This window comes from Poromitra crassiceps, assembly GCF_964638095.1.
Source record: "Poromitra crassiceps genome assembly, chromosome: 8".
NCBI classification, from domain to species: Eukaryota; Metazoa; Chordata; class Actinopteri; order Beryciformes; family Melamphaidae; genus Poromitra; species Poromitra crassiceps.
The window spans coordinates 559718-584255 of record NC_139629.1 but is presented as its reverse complement, the minus strand read 5'-3'; the positions used below and the strand labels follow the sequence as shown (position 1 = coordinate 584255).

Genomic DNA, 24538 nt, shown 5'->3' with positions numbered 1-24538 from the left:
TCTACTCAATGGATTTCCTGTACACTCATACGTTCCATGAGGAGGTTCGTAAAGCTGCTGGCATCCAATACTATCCACTACTAAGACCACCAAGTGTGTGTGTGTGTGTGTGTGTGTGTGTGTGTGTGTGTGTGTGTGTGTGTGTGTGTGTGTGTGTGTGTGTGTGTGTGTGTGTGTGTGTGTGTGTGATTGTATAATAGGCCTATATAACACACGTTTATGGGCTATTGTATGAAAACCTCCCTGTTAAAGAAAAGACGTTAAACTTATAAGGAGCTTGGGGGGAAAACTGTCCAATTGACGCCAATGCATTTTGGCAATGGGTTTCAATTTGTATTGTGTGAGTTCCTGCAGAAGTAGTGTGTGTGTGTGTGTGTGTGTGTGTGTGTGTGTGTGTGTGTGTGTGCGTGTGTGTGTGTGTGCGTGTGTGTGTGGTAAGTGAATGAGATACATGATATGGATCATGCCAGCCTCAGGACTCTGTCAATGTCAGAGTATGACGGGTTTAAACATCACCTTCTTGTTACGCCTGTACTAACTGTATAGTTAGGCCTACGACCACTGGACAGCTCTCTGCCCAATACCCTCTTTACCTACAGCAACTAATGCCTACCTCACACTACAGGATCATTTGCAAGATTATGGCCAAGATTCCCCCCTCCCGATTTTCTCGGGGGTGCTCCCGATTTGAAGCGCGTCGGGCAGATAATCTTCCCAAATGATCCTGTAGTGTGTGGGGTTCAAAGATTCACAATCGGGAAGACTGCCTCTTCCCGATTGTGAATCGGGCATATCTAACATGTTAGATATTTACAACCCGACAGGCGATTGCATCTTGAGCAGAGAGCCAGTAGTAGCTGCGTTTCCATTACAGTTTTTCGCAAAATAATCTGGTCCGCGTCCGCCCGCAGCCCCGCACAGAAACAAAGAACGAGGAAATTGTCATCGAGGTGAAATACCCGTGCGTCTTTGAACGGGACGGAAAACTAAATGCTATACTGCAAAGCATGTAGCCTACAACAAGCGCTTAGGTCTCAGCTTCCCGCATCGGCGAGTGTCCGCACGGAAAAGTGAGTCAAATCAGCAGACGCGCCCCTCCACAAGACACCTGTGCAGACGGTTTTCGCCTGGCCGTGCACAGTAGGCCTACACCCCGAATGGACGCGGCTGTCCACGCAAATATTAGTTAAACAAATCCTTTCAGTGCAAATGCATTATAAAAACAAAAAATAAAATTTGTTTAGAAAACGAAATTACACTACTACACCCGGTGCGCACACTGAATAGGCATTTTAAAAGTTAACTTCGAGCCCTGCTTCCAAGGTGAATCTTCATCATAATCTTCTAGTGTGTGGGGTTGCGTTTGAACAGACGCGATTGTGTGTGTGTCCCAAGATTGAAATGTTAAAAAATCGGCTCTCTCTGTCCTGTAGTGTGTGGGCTCTCAAGATTTTTATAATCTTCAAGGATTTGAAAATCCTGTAGTGTGGGGTAGGCATAACTCTGCCCAATACCCTCTTTACCTACAGAAACTAACTCTGCCCAATACCCTCTTTACCTACAGCAACTAACTCTGCTCAATACCCTCTTTACCTACAGCAACTAACTCTGCTCAATACCCTCTTTACCTACAGCAACTAACTCTGCCCAATACCCTCTTTACCAACAGAAACTAACTCTGCCCAATACCCTCTTTACCAACAGAAACTAACTCTGCCCAATACCCTCTTTACCTACAGCAACTAACTCTGCCCAATACCCTCTTTACCTACAGCAACTAACTCTGCCCAATACCCTCTTTACCTACAGCAACTAACTCTGCCCAATACCCTCTTTACCTACAGCAACTAACTCTGCTCAATACCCTCTTTACCTACAGCAACTAACTCTGCTCAATACCCTCTTTACCTACAGAAACTAACTCTGCTCAATACCCTCTTTACCTACAGCAACTAACTCTGCCCAATACCCTCTTTACCTACAGCAACTAACTCTGCTCAATACCCTCTTTACCTACAGCAACTAACTCTGCCCAATACCCTCTTTACCTACAGCAACTAACTCTGCCCAATACCCTCTTTACCTACAGCAACTAACTCTGCTCAATACCCTCTTTACCTACAGAAACTAACTCTGCTCAATACCCTCTTTACCTACAGCAACTAACTCTGCCCAATACCCTCTTTACCTACAGCAACTAACTCTGCTCAATACCCTCTTTACCTACAGCAACTAACTCTGCCCAATACCCTCTTTACCTACAGCAACTAACTCTGCTCAATACCCTCTTTACCTACAGCAACTAACTCCTATGAAAGTTGGGTCATGGCAGCAACAAGCAGATAGATAAGAACTAAACAAATGAGAGCAAATCAAGATAAGACTATGAATAATGACAACAAAGGGCACTGTCTGGATGTGGATAACACAACAAATAGGCTAAGCTAAAAAAGCAGCAGGATCATGATAATGCAGAATCATGATGGCCTGTAACCATTGTAATCAAGGAGAAGCAACCCAAGCTTTGTGGTCCTGGAGCTTCAACGGCATCTGAGCAGCTTCAACCATTGTCCTCCAGACAGCCATGAGCAAACAATGTTCCTCAGGGAATATTTGCTGAATGGGAACAAGCTAAACAAATGCAATGAGCAACCAGTGGCTGTTTGCTTCCCAGCAAACGCCAGCGCTGGACTAAAAATGACTCTGTAATCAAAGGGTTTAGAGAGCAGAGAGAGGGAGGGAGGGAGAGAGGGAGGAAGAGAGGGAGGGAGGAAGAGAGGGAGATGGGGAGGGAGGGAATGATGGAGTGAGCGTATGAATGACTCAGCAGACGAGTCTCTCTCTCTCTCCTCCCTGCAGGAGATAATGGGGATCATCCATCTTCTTGCCCTCCTTTACGCCCGTCTCTTGACCACTCATCTGCATCCAGGTCAGCTGAGAAACAACACAGGCCCTCCCCAACAACTGCTGGAAAATAGACCCTTTTCACAGGGGGCATTTTGTGTCAAAAAGGCAGGGTAAATACAGGTGCAGCCCTTATTAGTGTTTTGCTTGCACCTGTGTTTACCCTGCCTTTTCGACACAAAATGCCCCCCATGAAAATGGTCTATGTATGATTTGGTAGGAGACTTTAGTCTGCCAACAGTATGTTGTGACAGCTTACAGGTCTACGCAGCGACAGTGTTTTTAATCAATCAATCCATCAATCAATAACTCATTTTGTCCGGCCACAGCTATGTTGCCGTTTTACGTGCGGTCGAGCTGAAACTTTTCAGGGGGTGTAAACAGCACTCGTGCAGGTGACCTGACGGAGCCAGGTTTTTTAATTAGGGCAGATTAATTGCCCTAATTGCCCTAAGGCTGAGGCTATAGTTCAGTGATGATGTCATCAGTGTGGATGTCATCAGTGATGATGTCATCAGTGATGATGCAAAAATACACACTACATTGCATGGAAAGACAGAGTAACTGGGCCTATAGAATTTAGGTACACGGAAATGAATGAAAGAATGGAATAAACGTAGTGATCATCAGCACATCAGCAGGATGAGAGACTCACACATCAGCAGGATGAGAGACTCACATCAGCAGGATGAGAGACTCACACATCAGCAGGATGAGAGACTCACATCAGGCAGTGAAGTTGAGAGTAGCAGACCAAACATCTCTGCACTAAAACAAAGAACACAAACAAGAGCAAGTGAAAATGCCTCGTTGGAGCAGGAGGCACTGTTTGTTTTAACTGCAGATGAGAGTACACACTGCACACATTGTTTATTTCACACAGCAGCAGGCTAAGCTGCAGTGCTGATATTGGAATATTAGCTTAGCAGTGCTGCTGTATTGTTCCCGACTCATGTTATTCTAATGGCTGCTACTGCTGCTAAACTGCTGTTCAAACATACCTGACACATCGATTCAAATAGATGTACCTGCACGCTCGCACACCTACTGACACACTGGTGCATACTAAAGAATGGATGCTGCTCACACACCTACTGACACACTGGTGCATACTAAAGAATGGATGCTGCTCACACACCTACTGACACACTTGTGCATACTAAAGAATGGATGCTGCTCGCACACCTACTGACACACTGGTGCATACTAAAGAATGGATGCTGCTCACACACCTACTGACACACTGGTGCATACTAAAGAATGGATGCTGCTCACACACCTACTGACACACTTGTGCATACTAAAGAATGGATGCTGCTCACACACCTACTGTACTGACACACTGGTGCATACTAAAGAATGGATGCTGCTCACACACCTACTGACACACTGGTGCATACTAAAGAATGGATGCTGCTCACACACCTACTGACACACTGGTGCATACTAAAGAATGGATGCTGCTCACACACCTACTGACACACTGGTGCATACTAAAGAATGGATGCTGCTCACACACCTACTGACACACTTGTGCATACTAAAGAATGGATGCTGCTCACACACCTACTGTACTGACACACTGGTGCATACTAAAGAATGGATGCTGCTCACACACCTACTGACACACTTGTGCATACTAAAGAATGGATGCTGCTCACACACCTACTGACACACTTGTGCATACTAAAGAATGGATGCTGCTCACACACCTACTGACACACTTGTGCATACTAAAGAATGGATGCTGCTCACACACCTACTGTACTGACACACTGGTGCATACTAAAGAATGGATGCTGCTCACACACCTACTGACACACTTGTGCATACTAAAGAATGGATGCTGCTCACACACCTACTGACACACTTGTGCATACTAAAGAATGGATGCTGCTCACACACCTACTGACACACTTGTGCATACTAAAGAATGGATGCTGCTCACACACCTACTGACACACTTGTGCATACTAAAGAATGGATGCTGCTCACACACCTACTGTACTGACACACTGGTGCATACTAAAGAATGGATGCTGCTCACACACACCTACTGACACACTTGTGCATACTAAAGAATGGATGCTGCTCACACACCTACTGACACACTTGTGCATACTAAAGAATGGATGCTGCTCACACACCTACTGACACACTTGTGCATACTAAAGAATGGATGCTGCTCACACACCTACTGACACACTGGTGCATACTAAAGAATGGATGCTGCTCACACACCTACTGACACACTTGTGCATACTAAAGAATGGATGCTGCTCACACACCTACTGACACACTTGTGCATACTAAAGAATGGATGCTGCTCACACACCTACTGTACTGACACACTTGTGCATACTAAAGAATGGATGCTGCTCACACACCTACTAGGGCTGTCACTTTTCATTCGAAATTCGAATGCAACTTCGAATGTGGGGGAGGGGTTTGTGTTCGATATGTAAATTGACTGTTCGATTTTTTTTTATTTTTTTTTATGAACCAAAATTAACCAACTGCTGCTTGCTGGTAATGTTAATCCCATGTCAGAAAAAGTCTCCAGATTTGTCGCGTTAGTCTCTTCTGAGAAAGATTGTCTCCAGGGTCTGAAAAGTTGTCTCGAGTTGGATGCAGCCAAGTTTGTGAGGCAGTGTTGTGACTGTGAGCGTCCAAGCTAACACGTCGGGCTGATGCCCGGTGGCCTGGACTGAAAAAAATAAAAAATAAATAAATAATAATAATTAATTAACCAAAAAACTTCGAATATATTCGAACGAATTTCGGGCAATTAAAGTTCGTTCAAACTTTATTTTGGGAAAAAGTGACAGCCCTAACACCTACTGTACTGACACACTTGTGCATACTAAAGAATGGATGCTGCTCACACACCTACTGTACTCACACACTCGTGCATACTAAAGAATGGATGTGTCTCAGCAGGAGTCAGACATGGGGGAGTTGAAAGCGCTGTGAGAAGGGCTCATTGAGAGGGAAAGAGCTTCTCAGGCTCTCATCTCCTTCCAATAAAACGAATCACTGATTCAATCCTGAGACAGGATGTAACCGAACAGCATCATCATGAGGTGAAGAGTTCACTGCGGTGCACAGGATTAGGATTTAAGCACGGTTCCTCTTTTCAACTGAAATAAAATGACATCTTAATCTCGTCTGCAAGGAATGGCGGCGGGCATGGAGAGAGGCAGAGAGAGACAGAGAGAGGGAGAGAGAGAGAGATAGAGGGAGACAGAGAGAGAGAGAGAGAGAGAGAGACAGAGAGAGAGAGAGGAGAGAGAGAGAGAGAAAGAGAGAGAGAGAGAGAGGATCAAGGAGAATCCAAAGAAGACAGACAGGGCAGAAAGAGAGGGAGAAGCCAAAACAGAAGGAGGAGATACTGCTATCAGAGCTCCAACATGGCAGGAAGTGACATGGGGAGAGCAGGAAGAGGAAACTGGACAGATATAGATTGGTTTGGTTTGGGAGCCACTCCTGAAAACATGTCTGTCTGTCCCATCAGGGGCCCCAGCAGCAGTGAATGTGCTTATCAAAGCATGCACACCTTGGGCCTGTTCCTATGAGGGCACAAACAGCCAGCGAACACAGAGTGCGATTGGAAGGACGACTCAATGTAGGATCTGTAGTAATGACATCCCTGTGAAGCATAAGCACATATCCTATCCTGCAAACTAGCTGTCAGGGGGTTTCTGTCATTTAAAATCTTTTCTTTTCTTTAGGACTGGGCTGTTAAGACGTGTCATTTCCCGCCTGAGCTGACAAGCAATAGGATCCCACCCTGAGGTCAAATCCACCCTGAGGTCAAATCCACCCTGAGGTCAAATCCCAAATCTAATCTAATCAGACTGTAATTACGTAGTGTGTAGAATACCACAGCTCAGCTCATCTCACCATGTGAAAACCTCTCAACATATGTAAGGGAGCATAGTTATTCCACAACTAGGCCTATAGTACATGTATTATAAGTCTTATGTTATGTTATGTTGTGTTGTATTATGTGTGTTGTGTTGTGTTGTGTTGTGTTTTGTTGTGTTGTGTGTAGCTAATGGGGATCCGAATAAATGAATAGTAATGAAAAACTGAAGCTGTACGAAAAGCAAGCATCCTCGTCATTATTTACAATGCATTAAAACTCTGGATTGAAGGATTTGAGCTCAATAGGAGGATACGCTCAGCAGCTTTACTCTCTCAGGTGTCCTAAATATATTATGTTTATTCTACCACCTTCAACAAGCCTGTCTTATGTACCAAAGTTCATGAGAGCACCAGCAGAGGATACAGCCTACATCATGTATGCAATGCAAGGACGTACACACAGACACACATGCCTGAGGCAAAAATATCATAGTGTTGTGTTACTCGTTAATGTTACTCGTCATTACTCAAAACTGCCTTCATTAGACAGTGAAGACAAATTATTCACGGCTTTGGCTTCAACTGTCCTGATGATTTCCCAATTGCACGGCTCAATCAGAGAGCAATGTAACTGCTTCCACTTCCAAACTGAGGCCATCAGGAGATCTCCACTCAAATCAATGACTTTACAATCAATGACCCGTTATCACTTCTGGATCACTACTACGAACACACAGAGAGCGATACACAAGATGATGGCAAATAGACCATTAGAATCCACAGTGTTGCTGCACAACAGTGACATTAAATCCAGTGATGTGGAAAACAATAAGACCATGATAACTTCCCTCAGACATTTCCCACAATTCCAGAGCCGGTCCTGGTTTGGTTATGTGGCAGAAAGCTGAGGCACAGAAACATCAACATGGGTGTGTCAGTCAGCTCAGCTCAGCTCAGCTGTTGAGGTGGAGGCAGATAGTCATCTAGTCAAATCGCCTAGGATCTGTGGAGTCTGCTGTGCTGTGTGGGTTTAAAACCTCGGTGCAGCACAAACAACAGAGAGGACAAACAAACTAGTGCAGTCGTCATGTTTAGTTTGGTTTCTTAACTTGTTCTGCTGCGGTGTGTCAGGCAGCCATGAAGACGAAACTAAAGTTGAGCAGTAGGAAAGCCTCCCTGAGACCAGAGGGGCTTTTGGTGAACATAGTAGGCTAATGTCTTTGAACATGACCCACAGAGCCATGGGTAAAGGAAGGGCGGTGGTTCTGGTTGCTGTCAAATACACGAGCAGCGTTCAAAGCCCCTCAATGATAACAAGAAGCACGCTTTAGCAGTGTGGGGTATGGTTGTGTGCATCATTCTAATTGTTGTCAAGTTACCTTCAGAGAGCTCCAGCTCCAGCTCCGCCAGCTTCTCCCGCACCTCGGCCGGCAGGGTCATAGCGACAGCCGGCGTGGGCTCCAACATCATCATGAGCAAGCCGGTAGAGTTTCTCTCGGCCATGGCGGTCCAGCCAGCACCGAACACGAACGGGTCAATACTGAAGAGAGCCTCACCACGGTGAGGAGGTGCCGATACAACCAGAAGAAAACCCCTCCTCTCCTCTCCTCTCCTCTCTCGGTGCTGAGAGCAGACTCTGCCTCTGGCCGCCTGCGAGCCTCGTTACCACGGCGTACAGATGTGTGAGAAAGCGCTGTCTCCAGACGTCATGACCCGGCTAGCTGTGCAGCTAGCAGCTAGCAGGCGCTGTGTTTCCATGTGTTCCTCTGTGTGTCTCTGCTCTCTCCAGTGTCTCAGGAGCTCCTCTGGACTTGAAATGAGGAGAAAACTCATTCAACTCCTCGCTCCCCACGGCGCAGTCGCCATTGCATCATAGCAACAGCAGCCCCGGATCGCGCGCGTTCACGAGCCCGTGCGCGCCCGTGTGTGTGTGTGTGTGTGTGTGTGCGCGTGTGCGCCGCGTCGCCGCCTGCGTCCACACAGTTTGCCTGCCCCCTACTGTCGCAGCCATGCATTGCACTGACAATGACAGTTTGAGAGGGGGTACAAAATCACTGTAGTCTGGCTCCGGTGCTGCTGGTGCAGTTTGGGGACATCTTTTGCATCTCCTTGAGATCTACAAAGAGGGGATTTGATGATTGTGATTGAAAGGATGGCCAGCCGCTAGCCTCTCGCGTCCAGGCTAGTCAATGCAATCTCATCAAATATATCACTATTACGGTATATATCATCACTTTCATACATATAGAACAATGGTTCTCAACCTTTTTCATGTGAAAGACCCCCCCCCCCCCCATTTATTTACTTGATGAGATCTACAATATTCTCTTGGACCCAAATCTGAGAATGTTTTATTGTATTGTTTTCACTTTGTGTGTGTGTGTGTGTGTGTGTGTGTGTGTGTGTGTGTGTGTGCGTGTGCGTGTGCGTGCATGTGTGTGTGTGTGTGTGTGTGTGCGCGCGCACGCACACGAGTGTGTGTTATCATGGCCAAATGTAGTCCGGAGACCAGTGAGGGGTGGCAGATCGCACGGGGACAGTCACCGATGACATCACTGATGACATCATCACTGATGACTGATGATGTATTTATAGAGTGCCTTCAAATGTGTGAAAAACACATTCAAACGAACACATGGTGCAACTCTTGTCTGTCCTGAGTGGTCTGGTTCAAGTGAACTACAGAGAATTTTCTCCTTTAGTCCGGTTTGTTTGGGTCTGTGAACCATTCAAACTCGGGTGCTGATAATATAGAGGGTGGCAAAAAAAATGATATAGACTTACTCTGTAACAGGGAATATGCATGCAACAATATCTGTAACCTATTTTTCAATAACAGAATACAACAGAATCACATGAATGTGCAAAGAAAGGATTGTTCACAAGTCACAAACCTCAAGTCCAACTCAAGTCTCAAGTCTTTGAGGATGAATCTCGTAAAGTCTCAAGTCTGGGCTGTAGCGTTGATTGTATTTTTGATGTTGGGGTCTGTTTTAATAATGCATAATGTATGTGTATTTTTTTTTTTTTTTCGAGTGTACATTCTGCATAATTCAATCATGTATTGCAAGTCAGAATGATTAAACTCAAACTCAAACTCAAACTCACTGTGCCCATCTCTGCTATACACATCTCAGAAGTGTCAACACATGATTTAGACCTCCTATAGCAGGGGTGGGCAATTATTTTTCATGGGGGGCCACATGAGAAACCCAGATTGTTGCTGGGGGCCGAACAAATATTGTCATGCCGTAACCGAGGAACTTTGATGATAGAGAGGACCACAAAAAAATGTCCTCGCTACCAGAGCGCCAGATTTTGCTGAGTGTTGGGGGCCGAACGGCGCCGGCGCAAATTTTTTGGGGGCATTTGAAGTCAGGTTTAGAGGAATACCTCATTTTAAATTAACAGTTGTGATGTCATTATTCAGTCTTAAACACCAATATTTGATCCTTTTCTCACTCACTCCTATATCATTAACTTTTTTGACCACCTGCCAATATGGCTGCTATATTTTAAAGTTACCAGCCAATTAGAATTTCCACTAGCCAAAATGTTTTTCTTTAAATAAACCAGAATATGAGTGTGTTAATTTAAGCATAAGTATCAGTAAGTGGCCCGGGATTCTCAAAGCCTGTGTTGAGGGTCACACGAACAAAATTGCACTCTTGAAGCTAAATAAATCCAAAACCAACAAGTTAATTATTTCCATTTTTACTTCAATGTAGAACAGTAATTTCTTACACATTAGATTACTTTTAGCCTTTTAGTCATAAAGATTATTGAAAGATATTCCATACCAGACTGAAATGTTATAACAGAAGTGGAGTATTGGCCAGAATGACATGAACATTTGGACACTTATTCAGCGGGTACCTTGCATGTTGCATTCAGGTGCACTGTAAAGTTTTTTTTTTTTTTTTTTTTTTTTTTGCAATTCCAGCGCGGGCCACACAGGGGGCACGCGGGCCGCCTTTTGCCCAGGTCTGTCCTATAGGCACCTATATGGTGACATGATAGTAGTATAATTAGACACCACAGGCTGTTTAATAGTAATCATTATATTTAAGTCATTGTGCTTACATAATATAACAGCGTGTTCATTAATAAACGGCTAAGGATGTCATGATGGCATAAGGCAACTCTGACAGGGTCATATTTCATCATTTGTAACATCATAATGGCAGTTAGTAGTCTGCCACAGTGGAAAATCCAACTGTCATAAAGATGCCTGTCAAATAGAAATCCTCCCTATTGTAGCCTACAAAACACATTTTAAGATAAGATAGGAAAAGGACAGACAGACAGACAGACAGACAGACAGACAGACAGACAGACACACACACACACACACACACACACACACACACACACACACACACACACACACACACACACACACACACACACACACAGAGGAATGGGGGGAAAAACAATTAGTGTTTGTCTTATTAGTCATTAATGAATTATATACATATTTATAGTGAAAACATTAGAAATAAAACTGAAAATATACTTCAATAAATGTCAGATACTGCCAGTAGCTCTGAGTCTGGTATATTAGCTGCACTGCGTGTGGCAAGAAAGAGGCACTTCACATTCATTCTTGGAAAAAGTTAAATAATACAAATGATAGAATTCTCTACTAACAAAGCAATACTTTCTATATAATGTCAGATTATGTCAGGTTACAATGTTTTAGTGAGAATCTCTCAAAATTATATGAAATAAATACAAGTTTAAAAAAAAGCTGTAGAAAAGGAGCCTTTCTTTTCTGGAGAAGGTTGGTGTTAGTTGATAAGACCAGTAGAGGGCACACTACACACAGTAATACAATCTTTCCCTGGTTTAAACGACACTGCTTATCTGACTGAGAGCATCAGAGACCTGTACTACAAAGCAAGATTTAGGTTGATCCTGATAAGTTTGGGTTTAAACCTGGTTTAGCCGTACTACAAAGCAAGTTAACTTCTTACCGACATATATTTCCATAGCAACTTATGCTTCACACTTAACCTGGTCCGCAGCAGGTTAAGTTGCAAGGATAAGATTAGACCTTAAATACACCGCCCACGAACCAATCGAATCAGCAGTTTGGAAAAATGGCCAACCCCTTTCTGGAGGAGTTTCCCATCTAGGAAGGAGCAGGAATTGTAATGTTGAATTAATCAAGGACTAAAGCCTTGCACTTGTTGGCTATTTTAATTAAGCCCTACTTACCACTTTGGAATATGTTTTTATATATTCATTTTTGTGCTCTCAAGTAGCCTAGATACGTTGTTTGACCCCGCTGATCGATTGCAGCTGAATAGTGAGTGGAGAAATATCACTAAACCGGCATAAAAAGGTTACATAAACGTCTCCAAAGCGCACGGTGCCGTGTGCGCAAGGGAGCTGAGACTGACGTTGGGTTGGAATTGAAATGGTCATAGCCTACATGCTGGAATAGCCTACTACATCTAAGCAATTTAATATGGGATATTAAGATGATTCATATCTAGGCTACTCCTGCATTTTGCAGCTGCAACTGTGTTGCTTTTGGCCTGTATGATGTGATTGAACTTCATATTTCCAGCATCATTATATGAAATATGGAGATATGCGACTCTGCTGACAATATATGTGACCACAAAATAGGCTATTTTTTATAAATTAAATCTATGCCCGCACGTACCGTGTCGATTCAGTTCAGAAGGCTTTTTTAATTTTATTATCATTCTTTTTTTTATTGATAGCCTATAGGAATTATTCAATCAGTGCGACTAAACACATCATGACATCATTATTATTCGTTGAGCCTAAATGGTCTATACATACGGATTTTGGACTGAGACATTACACATTACTTCCACTCGCAGTTTATTGAGAGGGTGAATTCAGCTGCTGTAGGATACGTGGAGGCAGAAACCGCTCTTCAAATAAATGACTGATGTGAATAAAAGTGGTAACTTTAGACAGTCATTCGGGAACAGACTAATAATATCCAATGCGGATTTTGATTCTGACATAGTAGTAGATGGCTTTGATGAATGAGGAAATAGGCGTGTCTGGCGCTGTAAAAGCTACGGTTCTGAGCTGGAGCGGTCCATATTGCATTGTGATTGGCTAGTTGTTAAAAACCACGCCTCTTTTGTGGATCTAGCTGTCAAGGAAGTAAGTTGGAGTGTTCACCTTCCGTATATACGATATTTTTGTGCGACACGCAACCATGTACGCGACATAGGGGAACGCCAGGATTGGAGGGGGGGTTTCTGTTTTCCCCCGTCTTGGGCGTGGCTTCTGAATGATGACGCGTTATGCAGTGTCTCTATTGGAAGTACAGATTCTTTCTGAGAGTATGCTTCAGATCAATGTGGTATCTTGCTCCAGGATTCCTCTTGTTGTGATCGTAGATCCTCCCATTCACCTCTGTATGAATATCAACAAGATGCTCTTTCCTGTCAGAACACAAAAAGATAACAGTTTTGTGTAGTCCTGCACCTGAATAGCACATCAAACTCCAGCTTCTTACAGTCAGTGCTCTACAGAAGCTGTATTTAGCTCACAAAATAAATACAAATATTCATGTGAGGGTGTGTTTTTCTCTACCTCCTTTGGCCTGTGTGTAGGGCATCTGTCAGGGCCTGCAGGTATACAGAGCGATGATCACCTTGCTGCAGTTGACGCTCATCCGTCCAGCAGTGACTCCAGAACACGTCTGCGTCGGTGGGGACATACTCCCTGGTGGGGACATACTCCCTGGTGGGGACACACTCCCTGGTGGGGACACACTCCCTGGTGGGGACATACTCCCTGGTGGACAGCCCGTCGCGACCATCCGTCTCCAGATCTTCATCCCTGTAAGCCACGGCTGCAGACGTCTGCAGCTTGGGGACGCTGTACCTCTGGATGAAGAAGAGCTTGGGCTTGCCTGCCAGCATGGGGCAGGCCTCAGCAGTGAAGAGCTGCCTCACTGCCTCCAGGCGCAGGCCATCACCGTGCGCGTCTGTAGCCAGGAGATCGCTTGCTGTCCCCCGGCTAATGAGGCAACAGACGAAGGCACTGGCTTCCTGGTTCTCTCGCTGTCTAAAAACCCCCCGGAGGGCGGAGAGGGTGTCGCCCACACCCAGCCACTTGTGGAGGACCACCGTGAAATGGAGGCTCTTGAACATGTCTTCCAACATGTCTGACAGAGTAAGTAAAGATGTAATAATATTAAATATAGGTTTGTTATAAACATGAATAGATGCAGACAACTGGTGAGTGCTGACTAAAAAGCTCTATCATTCAAAAACAGCATGCAGACTGGACGATATGGAACAAAAATCATGATCTCAGTATTTTTAGGCTGAATGGCGATACACAATATATATCTCAATATATCTCTGTATTTTCTATAAAGTGGGCCTAATGTTGTTAGTCATAAGCACATGTGAGATCTCACGAGACTGTGATCAAAATGAAACGACTTACTATTGGTGCTTTCACAAAATATTTACTCAATGAGATTTTTGATAAATAATCATCAGTAATGTGGATATAATGACTAAGTGGGTAAAGGCAAATAATAGAACAGCTACAACAGTCTGGTAAGTTCAGAAAATTACACCACTTTACTGTAACTGACAGTATGCCATCTTACGATATCCAAAATCTAAGACGATCTCTAGTTTCATATCACGATATCGATATAATATTTAATATCGCCCAGCCCTAATCCAGTCTGACACAAAGCATGTTGTGTCTCACCTCCATCACTGCCAACGCAGTCTATGATCACACAAACTCCTCTGGGATCAGCGTTGAGTTTGTAGCGATCCAGTGGACTCTGCAACAGAGGGAACAGTTTCATGATGGCACCATACAGATTACACATGGCCATGCTGAGAAAAAGACAGCATGGAGCAAAGTTATAAACCAATGTAGGAAGTGCAAACCTTACCTGGCAGTTCTGCTTTCTTCTTACAGACACAGGGACGTTCTCTGGGGATTCATAGAAAAGATACCAAGCTGAAATGTACAGTGTTTTTTAACAGTTTCAGGCAGAGTTTTTGCTAGACTCATACTAGTAACTGTATCTACATGTAAATTGGTAGAGTGAAGAGATGAAAAATGACTGTTCCCATTGTGTTGAGACTTTCAGGCTGTTTTTAGGGGCCCTTTACACGAGGACAATTTCTGGAAGAAACGACACAATAGCGTTTCCTTCACACCTTTTCCTTCACACCTTCTCCCTGTTTACATGAGCGCTGTTGAATTTTTAAAACGCCGTAATGTACATGCCAGGTCACTAGGTGGCAGTGTGATCACCTTATTCTTTGCCCATACAAGGACGCTTCTGCATGACGTAATTTCGTAATCGTCTTTCCGGTTTTTAAACACGGAAGTAGAGTCCGCCTTCAGCAGTCATTTAGACTTGCCAAAAAGCTTTTTTTCAAGCAAAAAAAAAAACCCAAACTGTTTTAAAGTTTTAATATTTGTCGGGTGAGAATGTAACATATATGTGACCAGTTTATCAGAATAACGCCTATTGGAAATCTTTAACGAGCAGCGATGACCGGGAGCGCTGACTGTGATCTGTCAAACCCTACTGTAGTTAGGCTACTGGCAGTGAGAAAACACTGTCGATGTGCTTTTGTAACTAACGTTAAATGCCGACCGGGTACAGCCATCGGCTCCTCGCAGCAGTAACGTTCTGAACATGTAACTGAAGTTGGCCGCAGTGTAGCTTAATTCTGAATGTTGCCAAACTTCATTCATACTGACGTTTTATTTGGTTGCCAACTCGCGCACGGCTATGGCGTAATCGCTTGTGTCGCGTGTGCAGGCACGTCAGAGTTTTCTGAAATGTGCCGTTCCAAAGCGATTACATGGAGCCCTCAGCCCCGCTCAGCGGGAAGCGTCTTTAACAATTCCACTCTGGAGGGTGGTTCCAAAATGTGTCGTTTTGGCCGTCGCCGTCTAAAAGGGAGGCACTAACGATAAAATAATTCCCCGTTTCCACAGGAAACCGTCCTCGTGTAAAGTGCCCCTAGGTCAGGAGTTTTCAATGATTAGTTATTTGATCCCATAGACACTCAACAATTGTGCCAGCATAGCATGTGGTTGTGTGACATACTTCAGAGTTCACCAAATACATCAAGAAAAGTCTGTCTGAAGGCATTTATTTGCTTCTGACTTCTGAAAAGTGGGGGAAATGTTAAAATTCCACAATACTGTATCTCTGAACTATCACACAGGCTATTCTATGTGATAACCTTTTGATGCAATAACGAATGTCATATTTTTCACTTCCATTCACTGAACCTCCCCTGAAACCGCTTGGAGGCCCCCTAGGGACTGGAAGGCCCGCCTCCCACTGTGAAAACCCCTGAGCTAGGTGAAGCCCTGTGTGATGTTATTTGATACTGAGTTATCTGATACTTTGGAGGCATGCTGGTGAATCAGAGGACTAAGGTGCATAACATGTCAATGTGAAGTCCTGTCCTGGGTTCAGATCCCGCCCACAACCTTTGTCACATGTCATCACCAGTCTTTCCTGGCTGCCTCTCTCAACTTGTAACTATCTAATAAAGGGGGACACAATCTTTTAGGGACACAAATGTTCAATAACTTACCAGTTTGCTGGGGCTGTGCTTGTCTTGGCTGGTGTAGAGGATAGGAACAGTTTGAGGTGGGAGATGAAAACTGAAGAGCAGACATGTTTGAGAAATTAGTGTTATGAAGAGCTATAGACGGTTTTAACTTGACAACAAAAACATTCTAAATTGAACCCCAGCTCACTTCCTGTTGCAGTTTGCTATAGACACTGCATGAAATAGGCCACGCCCATCACGGGGGAAAAGCTCCGTTCATTTCCACACACCAGCGTCATTTTCCTTGAATTAAACGTAGCTAAAAGCTGTTGTGTGGTGGGGCTGCGCAGACAACAAATGTAAAAAAAATCGCCAGTTAAAGTTTTTTCGTACTCCTGAGCAAAACAAGGAAGCCATTGAGAATTGGCGAGAAGAAAAATGTGGATCTAGCTGTCAAGGAAGTAAGTTGGAGTGTTCAACTTCCGTATATACGATATTTTTGTGCAACACGCAACCATGCACATAGGAGCACGCCAGGATTGGAGGGGGGGTTTGTGTTTTCCCCCGTTTTGGGCGTGGCTTCTGAATGATGACGCGTTACGCAGTGTCTCTATGGACAGGAAAAGGAAAAAGAAGAAGCAGAGCAGGACTGACATGAATGTTCACTTTGTTGTTTTACAAACCATCTTACTCACAGGAGCTCTGGGCCTTTGCTGTTGCTGCGGAATGACTTGATGATGTACAAGTGTCTGTTGTTGAGCTGCTCCACCTATGAAAGATGCACATTGAGAGAAATACAGTTATTTACAGTGTGTAAAATATTCACCATACCTTTACTGTAGCCTGGGTAAACCCAGCCTCCATGTGACCTCTATCTATGATAGCACATACTGTAGATAGAGGTCACGTGGAGGCTGGGTTTACCCAGGCTACCTTTACTGTACTTTCAGGTTCGCTTTTTGAGTTTGTGTACACCTGTATGAATAGCTCTAAAGTATATAACTTCCCCTCTCCACTTCCCCATCTACATAAAGTGAAAAACATGTTTGTAACTTAACAGTTTCTTGTTGGCCCCTAGCTACCATCACTTTCAATTCATATTTTGTCAAGGGGCATTTACTTATTTGGTAGCAATAAGCCGTCTAAAAATGTCAACCATTCAGTATTAAATAAGTAGTAGGCAAAAAGTAAAATACACTCTCACCTGTCCTCTGGTAGACATGAACCTTTTTGGCTAGGTCAATCCTACCAATGTTTCTCAAGCATTGCTCTACAAAGTCCATCCTTTCAGGTGAAACTTTATCCAACTTCTCCAGTTCAACAACCACATCGAGGAAATTCTATGAGAAGAGAACAAGAAGAAGAACACATTGTTCAGAATGGAAGTTCAAACGTTCTGGAGTAGGCCTACGCAGGCAGAAATAAGGGGAACTGGGTGTTCCCACAATTTAGTTAGAAGTGACATAGATTACAAATAGCCTAGTACAGGGTTTTTAAAGTCTGAGACTGTGGGCCTCCTTCCTCTTAGACTAGTTGTATATCGTAGTTTGGCTCAATTCCTGGATTCATGGACAAAATCACACATATTTATGTGTGTGATACCAAACTAACTTTAATAAGTAATGTCATATTTTTTCACTTGCATTCACTGAGCTGCCCCTGAAACTGTTCGGAGCACCCCTGTGGCCGTGGGGAGCCCCACCCCCCCTCCGTGGGGAGCCCTGGGGAGCCCCAAATATCCCCCCACCCACACAGCAACGACTTTAATCATGTGACGAAACCAAAACCTTGTGGTGGGAATCACTGATCCCCACAACGTTTTGGTTTCTCAAGCTGTCACAGTGAAATCAAACTTTATTCTTTCACCTTAGCTTCGTCCATCTTGTCTCGGCGTAATGTACCGCTTAACAAGAATTTCACATTTTTCAAATCTTCATTGGCCATATCCTCGCTCACATCAGCCATCAGAACTCTGTGACAAGGAAAAACACAGGCTACAATTATTCAAAACAACCACATAACTCTCATGGATCACATATTTCTGTCTTCTTAACTATCATCTCCCTCACCTGTACTTTGACAGAACATGTCTCTGCCCTAGAGTCCTCTCCACCTCGTCCCTGCTGCTTCCCATGACCTTCCTCAGGATGTCAAAACGTCCCAACGCAAACATGAGTTCGAGCAGAAACAGCTCGTCCATCTGACGCCTCATCAGCTGAGCTTGAAGCATCTGTCTCACACCGGCCGCGCTGCTGTCCGTGTCCCCGCTGCCACACAGGTAGGACAGCCTCCTGCACTCCCCGGAGCTCAGACAGCCAGCTATCTCATTTATCATCTGAAGCTGGTGGTGCGCGTTTGCCATGGAGTTCAGAGTGGTATGGACGTTGTACCTGGTCGCTGGAAGTGCAGGGAAACAAAGGTTAAACGGTTGAAAGGCAAACAATTAAATCGGTTGAAGGGCAAACAATTAAATCGCCCAATGATGGCAATGAGCCTATCAGGGCTAGTAGCGCGGTACACAACGATATAATGTAAACATACAAAGTTCAGTTGGTTGTGAAGCATTATTACGCGTGAGCTTATTTCCGTATTTGAGCCGCATTATTATCTGGAAAGTTAAACATGATGATCTCAGTAGGCTATAGGCTAGTATTTGTTTTTATGTCTGTTGAAATAGCCTACCTTATTGCTTCGAAGTCAGCGGAGACGGGCGCTGCATTTGGGCTAAATATGAATTTTTGAAGAGTGCGTAATCTGCGTATTGATCATCGTCGCCTACGCACATAGGAATAGAAACTTGTGATGCTACTTCGGGGAAGTTGCTTTGCATTCTACCGCCCCACAAGTGGTCCAGATGCACACACACAGAGTCACTGCAGTGCTGACTGACCGCACTCCTTTAGATGCGAAATATCCAAATTGTTACAATGTTTAAGTCTATAATAAAAGTATTTTGCCCCATGCTTCGTAGTAGCCTACAGTGAAAGCGAAACAAATTAATTGTTTCAAGGGAGGCCACGCCTCTTGAGTTCTGTGCTGTGCCTTCAAATACCTAGTGCTGCTGAGACTTGGTATGAAATAACTTTCGCTTTTTGTATGAAATAAAATTGATCCTATACAACGAAAGTAGTCCAGTTTTTGGTAGCTGATGAAGAGAATGTAGCCTATTTATCAGACAGACAAGTTTGGTTGTAGCAAACTAAACTAATTTGGTTATCTGACCCAATAGTTCAAGGCCCCTGTTTGGATTTACATTAAAATCAGCCTTCAAACTAGATAGATCTCACTAAGGCCTTACACCTGTGCTAAGTATTTAAGTAGCATTCATTTAGACAATATTACAATCATGAGACATTACAATCTTAAATCAATCATTAAAGAACATGCATGCTCATAAACAAACGTAGGAAACAGGAAACATCATCTCAGCTAATAATTCATAACAAATCTATCATTTTTATATAGTAGCTAATCAAATTGTCTCGTGGCCCCATTACAGACAGCATGCAGTTAAAACAAATATGTCGTCTTTTCAGGTTGTTTTATTTTATGAATGATCATAGTTACAATATAGAGGCTTAAAACTATTCAGTATTTCACAAGGGGAAAAAATAGGAAAAAATACATAGCGTTAATAATCTGCAATTCCCATAAATCATCGCACAATTCCCCCAAATGATCTTGCGAGTGCCACTGTCCTAAAGCATGCATCTTTGTTGTTTGGTTGTTCAAGTGGTAGTTGTGAGATTTCCGACAGCAATTGAAGGTAGCATTATTTGTATCCCCCCTCCCCTATGTAAAGCAGCGTGTTGATGTGTTTGGCGCCCCCTGCTGGACAGCCATTCTCCCTAACCGAAGCGCATTGAGAGTTCCCCTCAGTCTGGCCAATAGTAGCACCATTGCAGTGTGGGGAGATCGGAAGGTGCTGCTCGCTGAGGGATTTTGAGGATATTCGACCTGGCTGTCCGCTTTGGCCAAACACCACCATACCTTCCCGATACAGTCACCGCATGACACCGCTATAACCAGCCTTTTCATTCGGGTGAGTGTTTCATTGCCTCTCCGCTACCAAAGGATTTTCCAGGTAGTCGCAGTCAGCGGCTGCATGGTGACCATCATCAGATCAGATGTGTGTGGATGTGGATGGGTACCCGGGGTTAGGAAGCTTTTTAGCGGGCTCGTCTGGTCAGTGTGTCGGCTGGCACTTGTAGCCTACATCAGAGGCCAGGAGCCAGCTATGTCCTGGTTTCGGCCCGTTCACGACTGGTGAAAATCGGATGATGCCCCGGCTCCTGCTGAAGCTGACTGGAACAAGCGACGCCATGCAAGCTAGCGTCTGTCGAGCTAACGTACGTGTCAGGCTTGTTTCGTGGCAGTGTTGTAGCTAACAGCTGCGTCAAGCCACCCAGAGATGGACAGAATATCACGGGGGATGGGGTTGGGGGAGCAGGGGCAACAACTCTACTTCAGAACTTGAGAACTGCTTAGGAGAGATGAATGAAATATGTTCCTGTAAACAGTTTTGCTACTTTGAGCACCAAACTAGTACCGCAGAAAGTCCCTCATCACTGACAGCAGGTCTACTAAACCATCACGACTCTAACCAGAGTCACGACCTGGCCTCTCAGGCTTGCTAGCTACCTGGCAATGTCAATGTAAGTGTTAGCAGCATGGTTAGCAGGGGCTATTCAGTCATTTCTACTTTCCGTTAACTTACAACCAACACATTCTTCATTCAGTCTTTATTTACACTGTGATATTACGTTGTAGTAGGCTACTCAAAATAACATTGCTAACGTTACATGTTTGTTCAATAAGGGGTTTATTTTGAAAATGAGGAGCGGAAGTTTTATTTATTTATTTATTATTATTACAGGCTTGATGCCGGTGTTGCGAAAAGCAGCAAGTAATAACGTTGAACTGGCAGCAGGAACGCGAATAGTTTGCGTTGCTTCTGTGTGTTGATGTGTTCCAGCACATCACAACAGAGCCAGACTGTCACGTGAAGCAGTCGAGCTGGAGTGACTTTGAAATGACTGAATAGCCCCTGCTAACCATGCTGCTAACACTTACATTGACATTGCCAGGTAGCTAGCAAGCCTGAGAGGCCAGGTCGTGACTCTGGTTAGAGTCGTGATGGTTTAGTAGACCTGCTGTCAGTGATGAGGGACTTTCTGCGGTACTAGTTTGGTGCTCAAAGTAGCAAAACTGTTTACAGGAACATATTTCATTCATCTCTCCTAAGCAGTTCTCAACATGATGTCCGGGGACCACCAGCGTCCCCAGCAACATTTCATTTACATGAAGTTAGAGAATGTAGGGGATCGAATGACTGTTTTTAACTGTTATATCGCTACCTACATGAAAGAATTCTCGGCAAAATTTTATAAAAATATTCTCAAATTTGTGTTTGAGAGACACAATTCCATCAAATGGGGGTCCTGTGGACTAAACTACGGGTCCTCCTTGATATGAAAATGGATGAGAATCACCGTCCCGAGGCAAGTTTTGATTTTGCCATGTTCATTTCAATAGATATTGTTTACACATTTCTATTTGTTTCTGCTTGATTAGCACTGACACAGAGAAATACATGCAATACTTGATTGAGCCCTGTAGGGAAATGCTCCTTTCACTTGCCCCCTCCAGAGAGGAGCCTGGGATCATCTGGTAGGGATCAGTGACTTGCTCAAGGACACTTTAGCAGGTCAGAGCATTTTCTAACACAGGGCTTGAACCTGCATCATTTGGAATAGAACCTGCATCATTTGGAATAGACCACCCTGCCACCCCCAACCCTACTTAAAAAAAACAGTGCTTGCTTTAACTGAACAGTGTTGTATTTAGTCCCGTCAGTGAGTAGCTTACTAGCTTGCTGTCCAAAGTGACCGAAAACGAAACAATTTACAGCAACACCATTCATTCAGCCCCACAGCTAAGCCAGTTTAGCTTTGGCCACGCTCATTCCAGTAGATCTTATACAGTGTAGGCTACATGCTGCTATTTTAAACACTTGACATCAATCAATAAAAAACCCTGCTGTCACAAATGTGCTATTCTGGCTCGACTGTGCTAAGTTGTGTTTTTGATGGGGGAGCAATAGCAATACATCGGCCATGAAAAGAAATCTGCCTCTCAAATAATGATATCATTCGAAGATGTCCAGATCATTCCAGGCCATCTGCTGCTCTTTCTCAATCACCATCCTCCTCCCTCCCCTCACCTCCTCCATGTGTTTTGGGACGAGGCTATCATCAGAACATGTGATTGTTCAATGTGTTATTATTACTACTGTAATTTGCTACTGTTGTGTCAGCTAGCCCTCCTTTCCCTGTTCTCTCCACATACTCCCCCTGCTCTCCCTCCCCACCTCTTCCCCTTCCTGAACCCCCCCCCCACTATTCTAAAGCATGGCATCCATTCTATTCTAAAGCATGGCACCAATTATCTTTCTCTTTCCCCCTTCCCCTGCTCCTTCCCCACCCACCTCTCCTTCCCTGTTCTCTCCTCCCGCACATTTCCCATTCCCTCCCCACCTCCTCCCTTTCCCTGCTCTCTCCTCCCCCACATCCCCCCGCTCTCCCTCCCCCTCCCCTCTCCTGCTCTCTCCTCTTTCCCCTGCTCCTTCCCCACCTCCTCTCCTCCCCAACATTTCCCATTCCCTCCCCACCTCATCACTTTCCTGCTCTCTCCTCTCTCACATCCCCCCTGCTCTCCCTCCCCTGCACCCTCCCTACATCCTCCCTTTCCTGATCTCTCCTCCCCCACTATATGGCTTCGGCGAGGCTTCAGCATGACGCGCGCAGGTGGTGTGAATGGCCTTGCCTGTTAACAAGGACGCCTAAAGGAAACTTGTGGGTTCAGTGTAGGTTGAGCTTAGGTTGAGCTTAGGTTGAGCTTAGGTAGAGCTTAGGTAGAGCTTAGGTTGAGCTTAGGTAGAGTTTAGGTAGAGTTTAGGTTGAGCTTAGGTTGAGCTTAGGTAGAGTTTAGGTTGAGCTTAGGTTGAGCGTTGCTTCGGCGTCCTGTGTGAACGGGGGCTAAGTATCACTCTCCGCATAGGCTACAAGTATACAGCGATTTGCTGATCGCTGAGCTCTTATTGGCTGTTGTGCTCGATTTCAACTAGCGGCCCCCGACCTCACTCAGTGTGGCCCCTGGGTCAATTTTGTTGTTGTTGTTTTTGTTTTTTTACAAGGCGGACGTTAGGTTAGTTTAGGTTAGGTTAGGTTAGGTTAGACCACGACACCAAAATCTGTGTTTTTATTTTACTGTACAAGCCAGAACATGGCGGTAATGGCATTAGCATTGTCCATCCACATAGTGTTTAACATTAGCATTTGAGCTAACGCTATTGTAACAAACTATATCCAGGATGCACATTGCACATACAACATTACTAATCTGAATAATATCACAAGCTAGAGCCAAGTTTCTGGTGTCATCTGAATGGAAGAATTACTAAATTTTAATATGAAAAATATAAATGTTGGTATAATAAACTTTGATTACCAGTCCTTTTCATCAAATTAGTAGCTGTATTTGGGCGTGATGGTGTTACAGTAGGCTACAGGTGGAAGTGCACGGTCAAAATCTGGCCCTCTGGTAGCGAGGACATTTTTTGTGTGGCCCTCTCTGTCATCAAAGTTGCCCATCCCTGACTTAAGGATATGCCGTCGTCTTAATGTGTTGGTCTTGCTGGGTGTTTGTGAAACGTGTCTGTGGTGAAAGTTTCTGTTGTTCTCATTCAGCCAGTCTGATCAGCCACACAGGCTACTTCAGTGTGCCATAGACTCCACCCCCTTCAGTGACAGCTTGTCTCAGTCACACTCAGAGTGCTGTGTGAGTGACAGCTTGTCTCAGTCACACTCAGAGTGCTGTGTGAGTGACAGCTTGTCTCAGTCACACTCAGAGTGCTGTGTGAGTGACAGCTTGTCTCAGTCACACTCAGAGTGCTGTGTGAGTGACAGCTTGTCTCAGTCACACTCAGAGTGCTGTGTGAGTGACAGCTTGTCTCAGTCACACTCAGAGTGCTGTGTGAGTGACAGCTTGTCTCACACTCAGAGTGCTGTGTGAGTGACAGCTTGTCTCAGTCACACTCAGAGTGCTGTGTGAGTGACAGCTTGTCTCAGTCACACTCAGAGTGCTGTGTGAGTGACAGCTTGTCTCACACTCAGAGTGCTGTGTGAGTGACAGCTTGTCTCAGTCACACTCAG

At 44.5% G+C, this 24538-nt stretch overlaps 1 protein-coding gene across 2 annotated transcripts; it reads right to left on the bottom strand.

Annotated features, from left to right (window-relative positions):
• Positions 1-10422: 10422 nt before the first annotated feature.
• LOC310781090 (CASP8 and FADD-like apoptosis regulator) lies at positions 10423-19134 on the bottom strand. Of its 2 annotated transcripts, none has more exons than XM_083641630.1 (10): positions 19008-19134; positions 18395-18722; positions 18192-18297; positions 17530-17665; positions 17009-17094; positions 16368-16437; positions 14693-14733; positions 14500-14578; positions 13360-13936; positions 10423-13208 (listed from the first exon to the last, which is right to left on the bottom strand). In XM_083641630.1, exons 2-10 carry the CDS (start codon positions 18685-18687, stop codon positions 13079-13081), a joined length of 1518 nt encoding a protein of 505 aa, XP_083497756.1. In that variant the 5' UTR covers positions 18688-18722; positions 19008-19134; the 3' UTR covers positions 10423-13078. The 2 variants fall into 2 exon arrangements, with proteins under 2 accessions (XP_083497756.1, XP_083497757.1); XM_083641631.1 differs by having other exon boundaries at positions 17021-17094.
• Between the last annotated feature and the right edge of the window lie 5404 nt (positions 19135-24538).

Bases quoted from the DNA above. Each gene is read 5' to 3' on its own strand.
- LOC310781090 (XM_083641630.1), bottom strand. From the start codon at position 18,687: ATGGCAAACGCGCACCACCAGCTTCAGATGATAAATGAGATAGCTGGC. The intron at 16,438-17,008 runs GTTTGTAAAACA...TCTGCTCTTCAG, and splicing joins GAGCTCCTGTGAGTAAGATG to TTTTCATCTCCCACCTCAAA. The intron at 14,579-14,692 runs GTAAGGTTTGCA...CCTCTGTTGCAG, and splicing joins GAAGAAAGCAGAACTGCCAG to AGTCCACTGGATCGCTACAA.